Below are 21,069 nucleotides of genomic sequence, written 5' to 3'. Positions count from 1 at the left end.
CGTGTGAAAGTTGTTCATGACGAAACGGTTCGAAGAAGGAAGTAAGGATATGAATGACATCATTTTTCTGTTGGATCCCACACAGGAAGGTGTGGCAAGTACGCACACACAAGAGGAAGCTGTTAGGCAAATCCCCTTATATGGCACTGAGATTTTTTTTTTTTTTTTTTTTTTTTTTTTTTTTTTTTTTTAAATCTTCGCCAGTTGGTCTCACATGCTCCATGATGAGGCTTTTCTTGTTTGTGTTGTTTTCAGATAGCAGCACTTTAGCCACATGTCACTGTCTTTTCTCTTTAACCAGTGAATAGATCGTTAAGATATCAGGAAACCACAATCAGTTATTATAGTTACCAAGAAACAAACTAAGAAAACTAAATATAAAGACCAATTGAAAATTGTTTTGTACTTGAAGAAATAAAAAAGCATATGAAGAAAAAAAAAAAAAAAAAAAAATATATATATATATATATATATATATATATATATATATATATATATATATATATATATATATATATATATATATATATATATATATATATATATATATATATATAAAATCTTATAAAGTTTGTATCTGTTTTCAATATAAGATCCCTTGAAAAATCATATAAATGAAACTTGTATGTGTTTTGGATACTTACTAAAACAATGTATGAAAGTAACGAGAAAGTGGCCACTTTCATGAGTAAATCATATAAGCCTTATATGATTCACTATATGAAGTAGGCCGCATCTTATGCAAGTCTTTTATAAGTCTTTACTATTTCTTTTCCCTATGGGTATAGTTTAGGTTTGGTTGAATCTGAACCACCAGCCTCAGGAGGCTGGGCTTTACTGAACTGTTCTGAGCTACTTATTACCAATGAGAAGTGACTACCAGTGAGAGTAAAGGATGCTGTTGACTGGGATATGACAGCATGGTTAATGCATAAAAGGGTCTCTTAGGCAACTGGACCTGGGACTGTCCTCTCGTGACCAACTGTCAGCTGCAATATGATGTGGGATGAACAAATTGACTGTTCCCATTTGCAGCGTGGCAGATGCCTCAAAAACTAAAATTAGCACTGAAACAAATAAAAACAACATTGAAATAAATCCACTCTCAAAACTAACTGAAACGAACATAGAATTAAAACTGAATGGAAAATAAAAACCAATACGGCTATAATAACAGACTACAATCACTGTAATTACATCAGTGTGCTGGTTAAAAGCCACTTGTTGTGACTTATGGTTTACTTTTCATATCTGGTATAAGTGATGACTCATTTGTCAGTCCTGCTTACAGACGGGTTTGTTCTGTGTCAAACAGAACTCTCATTGTGTCCTCTTTGCAGCCTGCATTTCTTTCTGTGTTCTATCATATCATAACGTAACCCCTGAACAAATCCTACCGTACAAGGAGGTTCACTCACCATTTATCTCTCCACAAGGACGAGGCTGTGTGACTTGCTTATTGTGGTCTGTTCTCAATGGACGTGTTTATTGTTGAGTCTGGAAACTAGCAGGTTTTACTGTTTATAGCAAGCTGTGTTCATTTCATGACCAAGCAGAAATATGTAAGAACACGTAAACTTGTGCATGCGTTCACTTTACGCTTCAAAAAAAAAAAAAGGCCTGTAAACCACACTTACTTAATCAGCTCATTACTGTAAGTGTGAGTTTCATAAACATTATTTTTGCCAGCTCTAATAAACAGGGTGTGTCAATGCAGGTCATTATCTACCTACACCCCAGTTTTCCTAATACCCTCTATAAACAGCCACCTCTGAAACTACCTTTCCTTTAGGGAAAAACATTTGAAGATATTCAGAATGCATTTAAACCTTTCCCCTTTTTTTAAGAAGAAAGACTTATGTGTAGACTCTCATGATGTGATCTGTTTTTAAGGTTAAAAAAAAGTAGTTGGGTTCAGCGATGGTATAATAATTTCACATAGGATAGTTCAGTGTCTGCATGTAGCCTCCGAAACCAAAATTTCATTTTCAACCTCAGTTTTTCTTTAGAGTGGAAGAATAACTAAAACATCCTGAGAGATGGATGACCTGCATGAACATAACCATGTGACTGATTTAAGATGCCGAAAGATCATTACCAATTAGAGCTACTTTTTATAGTGGAGCTGATAAAAATAGCTACTCTGATAACTTCTGTATGAATAAAAATGTAATTAATTTACATCAGATTTGATCAAACTACTCCAAAAAGCATGTGAGGATCAAAGTTATTGTTATTTATTTATTTATTCTTTTTTTTTTATTCTTTTTTTTTTTAGTATTTATTTATTTTTAGTACTCATGGCTCCGTAAAATGTCAGAGAGAGGACTCAGCCTAATAAGGTCATATCAGAAGCCCCACCAATTAAAAAGAAGTTTGGTCTTGAAGGGAAGCTAAAATTGCTTTTTTAGATTGATGTTAAACTGAGGGGCTGCACCAAGTACAAAAACAGGGAGCTGGAAGTGAGGATACAGGCGCCACCTTTAATGTATGTTATCTGGGGCTTAACATAGAGAAAGTTGCACTGAAATGGCAGCAGGAATGTAGATCTTTCTGACTTGATCAGATAGCAGAAAAGTGAATGAGGGTTAGCTGCTGTGGAGCAATCAGAGGCTGTAAGAAGATAAAAATGCTGAAGGTAGACCTGGGAAACACCACCCGCACTCACCTTCTTCTTTTGCACTTTTTACATGAAGTATGATAAATTACTATACCTCAGTCATACACTACTCACAAGAATTAAAGGAACACTTAAAAAACTCATCAAAAAAATCATGCTGGATATCGATACTGATATGTGCGAAGTAGAAACTCCCCAGTCAGATGGTGGATTCAAATCCAAGACCTTCTTGGTGTGAGAAAGTTTTCGGACTTAAAATTTAAAAAACTTGTATTTCTCATTAGCTAACATGGAGTTTTGTTATGCAGTGCAACTCCCTGTAAATTTCCAATCATACCCTGGTATTGCAGGACTGTATGAGACTGTTTGACCTTTTGTTAGCTTAAGGTAAATTAACTGTACCTAACAGCATGAATTTGTCTTTTCTGTAATAAATATCTGGAGAGCGGTTAGACTTATAAACTTCACATAATGTCTGACTGCCATATATATTATTCCTTGTGAAAAAGAGGAGGGAATTTTGGATTTATTATGCGACAGGGGAGCAGGATGTATGAGTAAAGGATCTGGGTATTGTCATTTCAGACGTTTCCTTACAAGGTCAGGTCTTATTGTTCATGTTGCACTTTACAGACTTCCAGTCCCACGGGACTCTTTCTGCTCGTCTGTGGTGAAGAATTTGCTTTGTTCCGGCTGTCTGAGATGGCATCTCCACTCAGTCATTTTCCAAGGCCACAATAACAAGTCTGTCTGATTTAGCTCACAACAGAGTGATAGTGGTACATTTACTGAGCCTCAAAGCTTCAATTTCAGCCCCATTTTGTCTATTTTTCATCCAGCTGCAGTCTGATTGTTGTGTAGAAAACTTGTGTTAAGGTTTTAAAATGTTAAAGTGACTCTTTCCTCATCACTAACACGGAGCCCTGATCTGTGTCTGTGTGTGTAACACCTTTGTTGTTATTTTAGGGATAATATTGGATAGTTGAACAGGGACCAGAAAGCTGTCAGGACCTGCTCCAGTTTACAGGTGTGGCCTCTGCACAGACAGCAGGAGGGAGGAGCTTGATGCAGTGAGCCATGTTTCTTTGTTTTGTTTTTTTAGGTTTTTTTGCATGCGGTGACTAATTTGAGATAGTGAGCATAATGTCAAAGGGGAGAGGCTCGTCGCAAGTCACACGAGAATCACAAAGGTGTGGTTACGTGTGGGAAAAGCATCTCGTATTTGCACACGCCTCGACAAAACAAACATGCTTCAGCGTCAGCGTGCGGCGTGCAGAGATCTCTTGGGTTTTCCAGAAAAACACATTTTGGTCTACTTCAAAAACACAATAAGGGTATGAGCTGAGCTAAAGCTAAATTGCACCTTCCATCCACAATTTGTTTTAAACTTGCCAGCACTAACTACAGCATGCAGTCAAACACTATAATTCTCCCACACACTGCATTTGCATGAGCGCCAACATGTTATTGTTGCTGTTTGTGGAGTCTGAAATACAAAATTAGTCGAGTTTAGTCAAAGTCCTGCATGAAAGTTTCGGATCTTAAGTATTAAGTTGTGCTTTTTTTATGGCCCACTGAGTTTAGTTTGTTTTTAATTTTATTTCCCTTGTAACTTATGGTTATTTTGGCTTTTATTTGGGTATTATTATTTTTTACTATCTTTTCATTCTTATATAATATGGGCGCTAACTCTCACTTGTTGCCAGCCTTACATGGCCACTTGAGGAACTCTACTTTTTCAGTCATTTTTCTGCATCCGGTTTAGTTAACAATACTGGTCGGAGTCTAAATTGAAATTGCTTGTCTTTGGTAACCTATTTTTCATTCAGATAGCAAATTGTTTAAATTGAAAACAAGACAGTGACATGATACCAGAACGATACGTAATATTGAAATTGTGGTGCTATAAAAAGGTGTGCAAAAGCATTATCAGTGGTACAGTTTTACACTGAGTATAAAATAGTTGCATAAAGTATAAAATATAAGCTCAAATGAAGTGCTTATGTATGTTCTTGGTCTTTAGGACTATATAGTAGGGACTGTTAAGAAGTTGTTGTATTGTAATGTTGCTGTTGAAGGTTGTGTCTCTAGAGTAAAGCTCTTGATGAAGAAACTTTTTTTTTTTTCCTCCGTGCAGTTCACTTTATTTTGTTTGTTTCTGCAGTTTGAAGCTGTCAGGGTTTCAGTCCCTACGAGGCCCCCTACAGTCTGGACTGGCTTCCTTTCAGGCATTTGCTGTACATGCCACTAACTGTGGAGTGAATCATTAAACTGTACATGCGGCTTGTAGTGCGTTGTGGCATTTGGTTTCCTGCTCTTGGTATTATTACAACGCTACCACAGTCACAAACCAGCCTCGTTATTTTGTACTGAAAGAGACGTCTCCAATACTCAGAATGCGTGTCTGTGTCTGATTCAGATACATGAAGGCTGCGCAGTGTTTCAGTGAACAATCCAGTTATACCTGGAAAAGCTTACTGGCATCAGTGCAAGCATTCAGCGGGGGGTGCAGAGCTTACATTTGCTGGGCTTTGTTTTTCTAAATAAGCCCATGCACTATGTTGGGTATGCAGTGTGCTGAATTGTTGTTGTAAGCAGATTTCTTAAAATTGTTTGTCTCAAGTGAGGAAATGATAGTTTAGATCAGTGATTCATGAAGTGTGATCCGTAGCCTTTTGATGGACCATGAAGGTACTGCAGCAGAGTTCATGCAGGCCCTTAAAAAGTTTTTGAGTAAATTGAAGAAATTAGTGTCTTAAAATCTAATGTATCTTTGAAAAGTGAAGTTACTTGCTTAGCATGCCTGGGAGTATGGCTGTTGGGATGGCATTAAAATTCATAGTACAGGAGATATCAAGATGAAAAACAAATTCAACTAAAGATTAATCATTTTTATGAGCACTCCAATTCTCCAACTATAACTCTGACTTGTTCCTAAAATGCAAATCTTTCATTAAAGCTTTCTGTATTCAAGTGAATAAAATGTCAAAACTACCATGTGGATTTGACAGAGAGAGGTGAAGTGACATAGTATTAATCAAAGACAATGAAGACAACATGTTATCTTTCCAAAAGGGTAATAAATGTTTCCCAGCAAGTAAATTATAGTCAGGGCTGGATTAGGGGACCCTAAACCCTCCCTTAATTACGTTGGAATAGGTCTTGGCTTCTGGGTTTCCCATGATGCACTGAGTGTTTCTTTCACCAAGTGCTTGCTCAGAGTCGGTCAGTCACATTCAGGTGACTGTGATTTGGCATTGTATAAATAAAACTGAATTGAACTGAGTGATCTGAGTGATGTTCTTCTATCTTCTACCTTAAAGAACATCTCTCTGAACATGTTGAGTGTTCAGAGAACACTCAACATGTGGGGTTCCTGTTCCAGAGGGGCATGATTCAACACAAACCATGTCCTTACACAATTACACATTAGCTATTAGTGCCTAAACATGACACTGTAGTTTTTAAGATATACTGAAGCAGCAAGTGGATGTGGAATAAGAAAACAAACGAAGCAAGTTGAAACCACTTACTAGGGATTAAAGTGATATCATGCATCCCGAGCTGCTGGTTACTTGAGATGTCACTGATTGTTACAGTGATAACTTCAGGTCTTAAGGTCAGTAACCCTGAGGGGTAAGGTATCTATCTATCTATCTGTAATCTGATCGAACCCGACAACCTTTGTGAAACCAGCCTTGTAATGTAATGTATGGATGTTGTTTTGAGACATAATACTGGGAGGGTCAGCCGTGATGTTTAGATTGTCAGCCTCCGAAAATGAAAAAGGTTTCCAGGTGTTTCTGGTCTCTGGTCAGTGCAGCAGCCGGTGACTTGACAGCTGGTATGCCACTCAGCCCAGGAATGTGCTGGTCATTACGTGCTGCTCACGGTTCACCTCTCTCACCCGAAACATGACTGGTTTGATTGTAGGATTTGCTGAAGAAGGTCTTTGTGAGTGCCTTTTTAGAGACCAAATACAGCCCAACAGTTTACCTGAAAAGTGCAGGTTTGGCAACCTCACCTTTTGTTGTTGTTGTTTTTAATGCTCCATCTTTTCAGGTCACTAACATGTGCTTTCTTGTTACATTTAGGTTTTTAATCGTAGATATTGCAACAAATGTTAATGATATCAGCTGCGTTTGTTAAACCTGTGAAGAACATAATCCCACAGCTGAGCCTCACAATGCAGACCTTGTTCAGATGGATTGTACGCTTGATTGCTTCCCTCACAATAGAAGACTGTGAATTTTATTGCCTTCCTATCAGCTTTAGGGTGCAACCTTTCTTCACTAATCTTCTTGCCTGTCACCAGACCTCTTGCTGGTGGTGCCAGAGCACATTTTTAGTCAGGGGAAAAAAACACACAGGAATTTGTGCTTGCTCTCCATCGCACAAAGTTAAATATTCTTGTAAGAAATTGATTGATTTTTTTAATTTTTTTTGAAGGTGGCATGACAGGTCATTGAAAGTGAAATTGAAATGAAGGAAAATAAGAGTTTAAATGTCTTATAGTTTCCATTAATTTGGGGGGAAACAGCCAACACAGTTATTGGATAGGATTTTTGTTAATTTCCCAACTATTTATTTAAGATGTGTGACATTAGCTCACACACTGCAGGCAATAACCTAATAGAACAAATGACACATCTGCCACTTCTCTACTTCTCAGCATCAGTAGATTCTAGTGCAGAGGTGGGCAACCTTTTTTTTCCTCATAGGGCCAGACTGACTTGGATACAAGAAGCAAAATGCCAAAGATTGACAAGGCAAAAAAACCCGAGACACACAGTGGTGAAGAGTGTCTACAAATGTCTTCATTTTCTGTGACCCATGTTACTTTACTGTAATTTTGATACCATCACAGAAAAGATCTGTATCAACAAATAAAGAAAACCTCTATTTATGAGCACATGGTACTACAAATACAGCGAAATTAGTGAATTACTTTCCACCAAGATTTTTCATGGGATTTATTTTGTCTGAGACAATCAGATGGTTTAAACATTGAGCCCTATCTTACTTTGAAACTTAAGGTGCTGTTTTTCTGCTTTCCTGTGATAGTGATGGTCCCCATAGTCCACCACCCCCATAGTCAGACAGACTTGAAGTCCACCATGATGGCAGTTTTTGTTCTGTTCTGGAGAGCCTCTGTGAGCTGGAGGGTCACTCTAACCAGAGCCTGCTGCAGGTGGAGATGCCTCCCCAGAAACGTTCTGGCTCTTATTGCTTTATGTTTTGGGTGGCTGACATAGTTTCATTTGCCTTTTAGGTTGTTAGTGTTAAATAAAGATGGTTTGCAAGCCATTTTCAGCCCTTGGGCCATATTTTGCTCTTGTGTGATGTCGTTAATTAGGAACATGCACTGGTAACCTGGATGTTTTCTGATAATTAATGTCAGAAAGGTTTAATTTAAGGGCAATATCAACCTGTCAGTGACTTTTCAAAAGAAATTACAACGTAAGGTTTCCTTTTTTTTGCTTTCTCTGCATTTTGATACCAGGCTCATCTTCAGAAATAATTTTCTAATTTACTTTGACACCAGTTATAAGGCTACACTTAAGAAGAGTAAGAAGCACAATTTAATGCAAAGTCTGTTGTTGTTGCTGATGTTCCTTCCTTAGCCATGCTCTATAATGGAGGCTTTCGGGAAACTGGGTGCCCTCACACCCTAGAGATCAACCTGTTGCCATAGTAATGGTATAAATGCATGTCTGCCTCACAACAGGGGAGATGGGAAGGGAAGAGAAAAGTCCGGCATTTCATCCCATCATTAGCATATTAGCCCTTTGGAGCCAATGAGACGGGGCAAGGTACGGGCTGGCTGTGACAATAGCCCTCCTCCTCCATTTCTGCCCACTCCTGCACCCCCTCTCAGGGGAAAAACCCAAGTAATCCTGAAGGAAATCTCCTCTCTGCTCAGCCTAAATCTATCAGGAGGACTTAGTTTTAGTAATGGCTATTCTGTGTTGAATATTGCACGTGAGCTATCCCTGGCCTGTGAGTTTGGTGGTATGGATGATACCCAGCGGCCTGTGTGCCTCTTTATTTCGGCGCGTCTTTGAAGTGGCATTGGAATGTGGTGCCTGACCAGCACATGGACGCAGCTGGTCCTTCAAACTGATTTCCAGCCTGATATTATAGGAGTATCTTTTAAAAAGCAGATTTCCTTCTTTGTGTCATTTCTGAATTCCTTCGTGCAGATCTTTGGTGAGTGCTAATGAACTTTTATTTAATGATTTATTCGCTTCTTAAATTCAAACCTTTGATTTCAATGTTTGGAGGCTTTTTTTGTCCTGTCACACATCTGGGGCCTCTGTGCTTGTTTTTCTGACCCTAATACTCTGTTATTGTTGTGATTGCTTCTGTCTTATCACTCAGTAAGAGGTCACCCATTATTTTAGGTTAAGCCATGATCAGCAAGACTTAACATTTCAAAACCAGATGCATATTAATCTTTGACTGAAAGGATTTTAGCTCCCAAAAAAAATTTGTGAATAAAGTATTATTAATTAACTGACCATTAGTTGTTAAGCTTTTTGGGGTTTTTTTTGCTGGTACTTGTCATTTGAAACTGAATCTAAACTGGTCAGTCAGTAAAAATCTACCCCCCCCCCCCCCCCCCCTCATGCCATCTGATTCACTTTCCAAGCATATCTGTGCTGGTCCAGCTGTAGCCCTGACGATAGGCCTAATAAAACCAGCCTCATTTGCATACCAATAGCAGGCGCCATGTGTGGTTAGCGGCTAGTGCCCCAGAAACATGGACTGATGGGAGATGAGGAAGACCGAGCCCCCGTGTTGGCTTTTCTTTGTCCTCTAAATAGGCCTTAACTCTAATCCACAATTAATTTTGTGGAATCGTCCCACTTTATTGAGCTTCACCTTAAATCTCAATCTATAAAAAGAGTGCAGGGTGCAAAAATAAAAGCTTAGGTTATGAAAATTGTTTTCATGTCTCCGTCTGAAGGAAGTTGCTGTTTGAATCGCTTGCCATCAGACTGCTGAGAGCAAAGTGACTTAAGGGGCAGAAACTATTGACCCCGAGGTTTCTAGCACAGAGTTCAGAACATTATTTTCCAGAGAGCCATACTGGAAGTAGACAAAGTGCAACACATTGAATAAGTGAATTAAAACACGATGGGCATAGTTCTGAAGTGTTAAACTCCATCAGTTGATAGATGGATAATGGATTTTCTAACCCAGGAGGCCTGAGTCCCTGATTCAGCAAACGCGTCCTTTAAAAATGACAGAAAAAGTTTGTTGTCCCCAGAGTTCAGGCAGTACCATCAAAATGTAAAAAAAATCATTTTGTTTGGTTTCTCGTGTAATATTTGAGAATATTTTTACCAACTCAAACTTTATTAGTAGCCTACAACTGCATTGCTGAGGAGCACTGAATGATGTTATTCTCACCTATAAAAATATGTTTCAACCAAAAACACATTTTTGTTTAGCGAATTGGCAAAAATTGCAGAATAATGAGAGAAAACAAAAAGCACAGCTGCACAGTTGTTTAGTTTTATTAGAGCCCAGCCAATTCATTGCTGGGTCAGTATTTACAGGTCTATCAATATCAGCGATTATAAAGACTGATAAATGATGTGATCTGTGTCCAGGAAGCATGTTTAACAAACTCTGAGTTAATTAACTCAATTAAGTAACAGTCAGCCGTATCTTCACCATGAGTTAAGCACATGTGAGAGTAGGTAGGGAAAGCTGTCATAAATAGAGCCCTGCTAGAACAGAGCCTTCCAGCAGACCGTATCAGTGCTGACCATAATATAATATGAGGGTTTTTGCTCAACTTGAAATTTCATTAGATGAAACATTTAATTTCTAAATCTAATTATTCAGCTGTAACCTGAGAGGGACAAAATGTAGGTGACAGAAACTGAAGATAAAATCTGGAGAAACTCATCAGACACAGTTTACTGACGGCCCTGTGGTATTAGTTGCTGAGATGGCAACAGCAGCTCGGGGTTGGATTTGCCCTCCCGTCAGGTTTTTTTTATTAGGTAAAAGTTATTTTTGCTACAGGTTATTACCATTTTGTTGTTCCAGTAATTATCCAGTGAGGATAAAAAAGCTTCATGAGATTGAAATAAGAACTATTTCCAATCTGATCCAACATCAGCCTTCACTGATTGATGATGGCTCTCTTACAGCCATACCAGAGATGTTTTAGGAGTGAAGAGTTCAGTAATAGTTTCACATTTAACTGAAAAAATGCAGATTGGCTTTCCAAGTCTTTAATGAATTTAAAGTTTTGTCAGTTAAAGAAGACATGCTGTAAGAAATGTCTAAGCTTGTATATATTTTAAATATTCCATTGTAGTTGTGGGAGGACGAGCTATTTTAAATAAGAATTAAGCCATTATAAATGGGGCCAAATCTGCAGCTTTACTTTAGACTCTGTTACCACGGTAACTGACTCAGAATTAAAGGTAAATCTTTCTGTAACAAAAACCTGAGTTTCCCTCATCTTAGGGTCAACGAGTTGTTAGCTAGACCTGCCTCCCAAAACAGGGTACAGGTTAGATAAAAGTCAGCGAACAACTACAAACAACGACTGTTAAGTTTCTTGTGTCTGAACACATGAAACATAAACGAGTGATAATCAGCCTGTAATATTTTTCGATGCCAAATATCTGCATCGGTCTTAAAAATCTTGAGCATTAGTAACACCGTCTATATCATATAAAGTCACAGTTATCGTGATTCCTCTATTTCAGCTGTTTTGTTATAGGTTGAGTTTAGTGTTTTGGCTCATTTGACACAAATTTCCAGATTGGCGAGAAATGTTGAATTATAAAACCAAACACTCGGTTATTTTAACGACCGCAGGTGTAACTACAAGGTTCTCCTCATTTCCTCGTTCCTGTCAAACTGTGTCAGTTTAACCTCGGTGGGGACAGAGAGGCGGTCTGGGAGGCAGACGACAGCTTGGATTGAGGGGTGAAGAGGCTGATCTGACTGTGTAAGAGATCGTCTGTCCTCTTAAGCGCCCCCACCCCATGCTGGGCTGCTGTTCCCTCACAGACCATATGGCAAAGTCTGAGCTCACCTCAGCTACGCTCACATAATGAGCCTAATGACTGATCAGTGAAACTGCATTTGCTCTGTAATGTACTTTTCTGTCCATCGTGACCAGGTATGACCTCATGCACATGCCCAGACTTTGAGCATGCTCATGCTGTGACAGTGTCATCAGTTTTTGACAAGTAGAGGGCGCTCTAGCACTACATATCAGCAGGCGTCTCCAGAGCTGTAATACACGTTCCTCGGCTGTCCTGCCTATGAGAATACTCAGTGATAAATAATGCCTCCCATTAATTATAATTATATTTTTATATTATTATGATTTTTGGCTTCCACTGACGATTAAAACAATATAATCAAAAAGATAACCGTCTTTTTATAAGTTTCATATATCCACATTAATGGCATTCATTTCTGCCTGTAGGCTTTTGCAGCACAACATAAAAATGCAGTGACTAGAAGGGGAAAAATTACCACAAAAATCAAAGCCTATAATGATAAAAGCATAAATATATTTGACCCTACACAAATTTCCCATATCCATGCCACACCAATGTGTCCATTACAGTTTGTACACATGTAAATAAAAGTTGTAGGTGAAGTAGGGCTGGGGGTCATTTGAAGGTTCAGGATCACTTGTCCTGCTCAGTTTGTGAGACACTGCCCTCTAAGTGTGAGGTTGTCCTGTGTATGCCAGTCGAGCTCTTAGTATGTGTGTATGTGTTCCTCCCCTTGCTGCCCAGGAATATGAAAATGGTGGATATTGTAGCTCAGAAAATGCCCTCAGAGAATGACGTGCTTGTGGCGAGAAGCTTTCTTACGAAGATTTTGCGAAGTTCCATGAGGTACGAACCTGCAGCTTCATTGTAATCCGTAGTGAACATTTTCTTTTCTTCCTCTCCTGTCCTTCATTCCTTTTTGTCTGCCCTGTGCCCATAATCACATAAATCATATATGTAGTGATTTTATTACTGCTCTCATAGAAAGTCTATCTGCACCCATCGGCATGCCTTTCTGTGTTGTGGTTCATTAGATGAATGATGTTCATCCCATTCATACAGCATGCAGTTCATTATCTGCTAGTAACTGATAATACAATTAATGAAACTTTGTTGTTTTTCATGTTTGTTTGATTTGTGACATGGATCTCAGAAAGCAGCACCTAAAAGGGTAGGTTCCTTATAAATATAAATGTCTGGTTAATCAGGGAAGTAATAGTTTGACAGACAAGCAGCAGCTCACTCAAGGTGTAGATTCAAACAGAAAAATCACACAGAGCCGATACGTGTAGGAAGAAAACTGAAAATGATGAATACACTCAATGAGAAGGACGACGACATGCATAACAAATGAGAAAGCTGTGATTTTAAGAACAGGCTTAAAGGTTGTTACTGATTCTCTGAGCCTCACCTCTTCAGGCAGGTCGTTCCACGCTGAGGGGTCCTGATGGTCAAAGTTCCATCACCTCTGGATTTAACTGAGCCCAACTCGAGGAACGAAGGCTGCAAAGTGGCTTTTATAGGATATATAACTGCTATATAGTTGTTGTTGTTTTTAAAAAAAGCAAGCAGGGAGCTGATTGTTTTGGGCAAAACCAGCAAATAGCCAGGGTGCTGCTCTTGGAGGAGAGTGAGTGGCTTTTCATTCATGCCTTGTCAGTCATAGTGGAGGGAGGGTGTTCACTCTATATAAAATCAGTCAGATCTAAAGAAAGTTCCCAAAGAAACACAGTTTGTTTGGGTTTTTTTTCTTTTGTAAATTAACTTTAGTATATTTAATTAAACTAAACTTTGCCTTCATATAATTAAGATTTCCTGAGTTATAGGTACTCAAAGTACATAGCTTAGGTTGAAATGATACTTTTAAGTTTCCTTTTTTTCCTAATAATTTGTTGAAGAAAACTTCAAAAACCAGGTTTTAGCTTTAGATTGTGACACTTGGAGTGGGTGTAAAATTGATTTTAAGAAAAGCTTGCATGGGTTTTTTTTTTGGGGGGGGGGGGGGGGGGGGGGGGGGGGTTAATGTGGATATCTCCTTTACTGAAGGTGGTTTGGGGCCTGTACAGACCCAAACCTTCAAGGACAGAGATGGGCGTACTTCAGGCCTTTTTGCAGAGCTTTAATGACTGAAATTAGTTGGTTCACGATAGTGTAGACACCTATGAATGATTTTTCTTTCCCCAAAAGTGATTTATTTCTGCAACAGCTGCGATTTTTGCTTCACATATTCACATAACCGATTGTCCCTCTTTGATTAGTCACTAAAGTTTTACATAGTGCTCACTCCCGACCATTTTATTATTTAAATTTCAACTCAGGGTGAAGACCATTAAAGGTGTAATGAGTGGTTTCACCTCTGAACAATCAGGCCTGGCTCTCGTGTTTCAGCAGAATGAAAAAAACATATCGCAGCAGAAGTCTGACTCCAGTGTGATTTAAAAAAAAATCCAACCTTACACAAAATGTGCAATGTTTTTGCTTATTGGGTCACATTAGTGGCTTTAGCAGCATCTTCCAGTTGTAGTGGCTCATTATGTGGAAGCACATACTGTTTTCCATAAGGATTTGGTCTCTAATCCTAGTCTGTGTTTTTTGCCCTCTCTGCAGGAGGAATGAACCTATAAGTAGGCCTCACTCCTGGCACTCCACCAAGTTCAATGAAAGCCAACCAGGGACTGCCAAAACACAGTCTCCACCCGCGGCAGTCTGGCACACTCACTATGATGCAAGGTACCTCAAACTCTGAATGTTGCACATAAGCACTTTTGATCAGCAGTATGTGATTATGTGCTTCGTGTCCTGCAAGCTCTAAATCAAGGGCGTCAAACCCGTTTTTGTTCATGGGCCCAATTGGATCTCAACTGGGCCTGACCAGCAAAACCACTCCAGAAGAAATTTTCCCCACTAAATTTATCTTTCAGTGTTTAAAAGAAACCAAAAAATTAAACTTCAACGAAGAAATTTCACAAACAATCCTTTATAAAGCAAGTGATGAAGCCCCTGAAATGTGCAACCTCATTTACAGAGTGGAGCTATGAGGCAAAAAACCTAAACTGTAAAATATTTCTTTTTTTACTTGGGACTTTGCTTAGTTTTAAATATATTTTAAATGCAAAACAAATACATTAAAAGTAGTAGCTTTGGTGGAAGACACTGGTACAACCCAACATACAAAGAGTTAAGACCAGGCTAAGAGTCTGTCTCATGAGGGCAGCTATGAGTACCTGCCAGCCTGCCTCTGCTGAAGGATGTTTTAAGGTGCCGACAAGGACGAAGAGAGGACCAGACCCGATGACTCACTCACCACAGGAGCCCTCCATGGTGTCAAGGTTTGAGTGACAGAGCCGAAGCTATTACCACCTAAAGATGGTCAAAGATACTGAGAGAATAGGAGACACAGCTGCAGGTAGCAGATAGTCAATCCTTTCACTGGCCCACATACCTTGAAAACCTTGAAAGGTTTGTCTTCTAGATAGATCTTGGTGACAGAAGGCTCTTTTTTAGTGATGTTTGGCTTAAGCCGAACTAAACATCCAGTGAGTGACCTTTCATAGACGTGCTGAACAGAAAGGGCTGCTTTTGATTTGTAACATAAGAAAAAAAAACATGAGCTTCATAGTGAAAATGAACACACGAAGTACCAAATGCTTTCTATCTCAGTTGTTTTTTTTATTATTGGAAATAAAAAAGAAATTAAAATTGGATTAATTTATTTTTGTATTTAGTTTTTGTATTTCAAGCAATAGTCATGATGTAGACCAGTCTCACATTATACCCCTACACCGAAAGGCCAAATACACAATAAGGCAGGGGTGTCAAGCATGTGGTGCAGGAGCCAGAACCAGGCCGCCAAAGTGTCTTTCTTTCATCATGCTACTCTGTGCTGGACCCACCTGAGATTCAATTGGCCTGAATGTAGCAAATGGCTCAAATAATGTATATTTAACAGGTTTTAAGATAAAGTGTTTAATCTGTGTTTACTTGTGTTGTGTCTGTGTTGTTTGGTGTCCAAAAAGCTTATAATTAACTACATCTAAATGTGATAAAACGAACAGGTTACATAGTGGTACAGATTTAGATCCCTTTATTATTAACGGCAAACTTTTACAGCTGAAAAACCAGTTGTTCAAAAATCTGTCATTTCTCTTAACCTCTAGCTCGTCATCGGCCAATCTCTCCACCAGCTGGGAGCAAACAAACCTGCGCAGAGTGTCCGACCAGTTCAGCTCTCACGGCAGCATGGACAGCCTAGAGCATGTGTCACACCCATACGCCGCTGGTCAGCTCTCACACGCCAAATCAAACAACAGCATGGAGCAACTCGGAGGAGGGAAAAGGGACTCGGCCTACAGCTCTTTCTCCACCAGCTCCAGCACGCCGGACTACACCCTCTCAAAAAGCAATGCTGCTTCAACAGAGAACATGGTCTACAAAGTCGGGCAGTGGGAGGGGGGAGGAAAGCACAACAGCAGTGGCAGAAATGGCCACAGCCTGGCTGCAGAGGGAGTCAGACAGGATGACAGGCTCACGTATTTTCAGATGCCAGGTGTCAGCTCAGGCTGCGATGGTCCACAGACCGAGGAACCGGCTGGTTCCCACCATTCAACTTCAAGTAGAACCAGCTTTGGGCCTGTTTGGAACGTCCCCGAGAAAAAGAAAACTGCTTCTTCTTCTCCTCCGCCTCCACCACCACCCACACGCAGTGATAGTTTTGCTGCTACTAAAGTCCATGAAAGAGGGCTGATGATTGCTCACCCCGAAGGAATCGATTCCCACCTGCAATCCAGAGCTTCATGTGAAAATCGCTGTCACAACATTTCCCTGAAGAACGACCATGACAGTTTTTACTTTCAGTCTGAAAAATCCCATCAGGACCAGTTCACTTCAAACAAACGGTATTCCCACTCCAGTGACGTTCGGCAGCCCACCCATGTTAACCAACCTTACCATCAAAGACACCACAGCGAGAAAACCACTTTTCATCCTCAGCCTTGGGCTACTTCTGCACCAAAGCCAAAGAACGTAGGTGGGTACTATTACAGCATGCAGGAGGTATCTGCTAACGGTTCAACACAACACACTGGCCAGAGCCAGAGAAAGAACTTAAGTTCCTCTACAGGCCCTGACCAAAACACAGAGAGCAGCGGGCACAGCCGTTACTACTGTGTGACTACATGCCAGCCCACACAGCCGAACCCTGTGTCTTTGTCAGGAATACCAGAGGACAGGGGCTGTGCGACATATCTGCCACAGACTGGAAATGAGCGAACCTCTCACAGTCCGCTGACGGTTGCTAAAGTGAAGTATCATCTGCCCCAACAGCAGCAGCACTCACACACTAAAGACACCAATGGGTACAGCAAGCACCAAGTCACTAGTGTACATGAAAACCCGGCACTTAAAACGGGCTCAGAAGATTGGGGAGGCCAGAGAGGGCACAATACACAGACAGAAGAATCTCGGCACAGCAGTCAGTCTGAACAGCGCCGGCTTCTACCACTGCAGCACAGAGAACTGCCCCAAGAAGTCAAGCACGACAGCCAAAAGAGCAACAACATCTCCCCCCAGGCCAACCCCATGCTCCACTCACTGTCTTTGGATGTCGCAGGGCAAGATGATAGAGGAAGAGGCGGTGCAGTTTCTGACGAGTCCACTGAAGCTAAGCAGTTAAAGCGCGAAGACCGCTTTGCCACCACACTGAGAAACGAAATCCAGATGAGAAGAGCAAAGCTGCAGAAAAGTAAAAGTGCGGCTGTCCTCCCCTGGGTTGAGGGTCAGGCTAAAGAAGATCAGGACATCCGGAAGTCCACCGAAAGTACAACTCCAACCTCCTCCTCCAGCTCCTACAAGGACCACCTGAAGGAAGTGCAAGAGAGGGTGCTCAAGGCTACATCTTTCAGGAGGAGAGACCTGGAGCTAGTTTTACCAGAGCACTCTAATGCTGAGGCTTTACCTAACTACCCATCCTCGGCACATGCGCGCAAAGATGTCACGCCTCTGCCAGCTGTCACACAGTCAGCAACGAGCCATTCAGGAGGTCAGGTGACTCGCACTGGTGGTCGAAAGCATTTTCCTTCAGAAAAGAAAGTTAAGTCTTTCTCTGAACCAGACAAAATTCACAAAGTGGGGACGAAAGAGGGTGTCGCTCCAAGTGATAATACAAGCTCCTCATTAGACCAGCAGAAACTCTTTGAAGACGGTAAGAAACCAGGTCTACCTCACCACATGCCCCTTGAGAGCCATATCAAGCGCCAAAGTCGAGAAGCCGCCTCTGTTGGTGCAACAGAAAATGCAATGAAAGGAATCAAAGGTAGAGATTACGCTGAGGAGGCCTTCAGAGTTTCTACACAAAAGCAGTCCATCCAAGACCAGCAAAGACTGGGCACGTTTGCCGAGTATGAGGCCAGCTGGAATACACAGAAGAAACCTTCAGAGAAAAGGGTCTCTGGACGGTACAAGTCAGCTGATAACATACTCGATCCAGGAACCGAGGAGAGAGCCAGAACCACCTGTTCCCATGAGAGGTTCAGATCGTCTCCATCTACAGAAGTCTACGAACAGGTGAGGCATGAAATCTCACGAGGTCCATGATCTCAGAGTAACTTTTGTTAAGATAGAATTATCAATGCACGAAAAATTTTTCGTCATTTTGAAGTCCCTGGTGTGTCAAACCCTCTTGGTGGCCTTTACATCTCATTAAGAGCAAAAGTGCTGACTGAAGGTACAGCGACAAAAGAGAAGCCAAGTCAAATATTAATCCATGTTTATTCTTAGTGGCACACCCTCAACTTAAGCAAGAGAAAGGGGCAACCCTTTCACTGGTGAGAAACCAGGAAGCAGCATCATGAGTTGGTTTGAATAATTATCGAAAGAAAAAGTTAAGCCTCTGGGATACCTGGGAGCCTGTCTGCCGTGGATGTTTGTGCGTAAATGCATTTGTTCGACTTTATTTACAGAAGATTCCAGTTCCTGCAAAGAAGTCAGAGGCAGAGTATTCAGAGCCGGAGAGTAAACCTGCTGAACCACTCAGCTCTGACACATGGTGAGTAAATCCAAAGACGTTATGAAAGAGCGATATCATGGCACTGGATGAATCCTGAATTAAAAGCTGTGTGAGAATTAGGCAACAGCAAAAGTGGTGATAAAGTAGCAACTTCCTGTCGGTGAAAAGGCTTGTTAGAGGTCTTGTTTTGGGTCAAAGGCTGCAATGCATGAATAGTTTTTAATCAGATTTGGCTGTTGATTCTACAACACTGATATTATATGTTTTGTGTTTTTATTTAGATTTTAATGATTTAATTGTTTTCAATTCATTGTTGGTTTCCAGAGTGGGTTTGCTAGTTTCTGTTTGGTCTTTATCGTTTTAATGATGTTTAGTTTTGGTTTACTTTTTTATTATAATCTGGGGAGTTTATTTTTCTGGGGCTGATTTAAGTTGAGAGCAGGTAGTGCAAACACTCGACTCTCAGTCATATAGACCTCCCAGTATCAGGAATGGTCTCCTCTAAGGCCTCCTGAGATTGTCTTGTGTTGACAGATTAGCCCAAACCCATAATATCTTAAGCTAAAGCAGTTATTGTTTAATATTTTTGGTATTTTAGAAGTTTTTTAGTAAGTTAGTTTTTTGGGTTATACTGGGGTACACAACTAATACAGTTAATACAGTTAAAACACAGTGATTATCATTTGTGAAATACTCAGTCACTATTTCCATCTCCCTGAACACACATTTTTTTAATGTAGTGAAATAACCACACTTAGACGATATAGGCATGCAGGAGTTGTGAAATATTCCCATACTCACACCAAGACTAAATTACACTTTGTGTTATTTTAATGTGTTAGCGCTGCGACAGGTTGCTGACCTGTCCAGGGTGTACCTGCCTCTTGCCCAGTGGTAGCTGTGGTAGGCTCTGCGACCCTAAATTGGATAAGCAGATCAGAGTGAATGGGTGGATGGTGTTATTTTAAATGCGTTACTAATTTTCAAAAAGCTGTATAATGACTGTTTATGCAGATTTTGTGTATCAGTGATCTTTAAAATCATTATTCTAGATAATAAGGCTGCTCAAATAAGGGTCTCGGGGCATTTCAACATGGCTACCAAATGGCAAAACATGCTTCTATAAAGATTTTGGTAAAATGTCATGAAAATATGCCAGCTATGGCATTGGGCTGGTGTTATCTCCACTATACAGCACCAGCAGAACAATTGGTGTTCTTACATGTATTTGCATCAATGCTTATCTCACAGGCTAATGTTGTAAAATTATTATCTTCAGTGAACAATTTAACATTGAATACTTGTTTTGCTCTTGCCGCACCATCTTCGTGTTATTATGCTCATGAGCGTTATCAGTAAAAGAGGGCACAGAGCTTTTGGGGGAACACTGAAGTCTTTATAATCTGTTAACAGTGGCGCTGTCTGGGCGCAGCTGTAACAACATAAGCCGTCTCTCTGGCTGACTATTGTCTCGTTTAGTGGAGGCTTAGCGGTGTAGGCGAGGCATCTGAAAGTGTCCGTGACGGCAATAAAGCATTTCTTCAGCCCTGCATGGGAATATATGAGGGCCCGGAGTGCAGGGGGCCAGCTCGAAGGCATGACATTATCATCGATAAGATCTGCCAGTCTGCATAACTGGTTTTTTTGTCAGTTCCAGCTGTGTGATTCTGAGAATGCAGGACTGTTTGGTGCAACACAAATATCCAGACTGGGATATCTCAGCTATTACAGCTACTGAATTCCACCATGAAATTAATTTGTGCGATTTAAGTACATAATGAACAAAATAAATAACTTGAGCAATCATATTTATGTCCTTTTTCTCTAACTAATCACCTCTGAGTGTGACAGGGACCAGGGGACTGATTTAAGTTATGTATATAGTTAATAAATATATAGACACAAATTTCTCCATTGTAAGTAAGTGTGGAAATATTATGTGTCATACAGTATGTTTATATTTAAGCTTCATAATCCTGCGAAGCTGTCTGTCGATGTCTGTCTGTGTGTTTGCTAAAACGGATTAATGACTGATTAATCTCGCTCCTTGGTGACTGTTTGTGTTGCTGGTGACAGCTGATGAGTTCTCCTTTGATGACTCTGATATATTGTGTAAAATGCTCAAATGTAGCGTCACCTGTTCCACCTGTCCTTCTCTATCAGCAAATCCACTGCTTTGATTGTTTCGTGTTTTTCCACTAGCTACATCCGGCCCGTCGCGTCCTTCCTCAAATGTATGGATGGTAAAACTAAAATATTGTAGTTTAGCTTTAATTATTATAGAAGCTCAAGATGGGATCATTTTAAAAAGGTCAGTCAGTAGTTTTGAAAGGTTTCTCTGATTATTATGATTCAGTTTTGAGCCATGTATGGTGACGTGGGGAGGGTGACTTCATGCTTTGTAA

At 40.3% G+C, this 21,069-nt stretch overlaps 1 protein-coding gene across 9 annotated transcripts in view; it reads left to right on the top strand.

Moving 5' to 3' along the window:
* Positions 1-21,069, top strand: part of shroom2a (shroom family member 2a) — a 44,371-nt gene that overhangs the window by 15,099 nt on the left and 8,203 nt on the right. For 3 of the 9 annotated variants that reach the window (XM_080877180.1, XM_080877178.1, XM_080877179.1), the window contains 5 exons: positions 12,406-12,507; positions 12,815-12,832; positions 14,269-14,391; positions 15,819-18,222; positions 18,618-18,703. In XM_080877180.1, the coding sequence (XP_080733306.1) occupies positions 12,406-12,507; positions 12,815-12,832; positions 14,269-14,391; positions 15,819-18,222; positions 18,618-18,703 (2,733 nt within the window). Of the gene's footprint in view, positions 1-8,389; positions 8,831-12,405; positions 12,508-12,814; positions 12,833-14,268; positions 14,392-15,818; positions 18,223-18,617; positions 18,704-21,069 lie in introns of those variants that run through there. The other 6 variants (XM_080877184.1, XM_080877185.1, XM_080877181.1 and 3 more) reach the window with 6 other exon arrangements.

Source organism: Rhamphochromis sp. 'chilingali' (assembly GCF_963969265.1).
Source record: "Rhamphochromis sp. 'chilingali' genome assembly, chromosome: 3".
Classification (NCBI taxonomy): domain Eukaryota; kingdom Metazoa; phylum Chordata; class Actinopteri; order Cichliformes; family Cichlidae; genus Rhamphochromis; species Rhamphochromis sp. 'chilingali'.
This window is presented reverse-complemented; position numbering and strand designations above follow the sequence as displayed.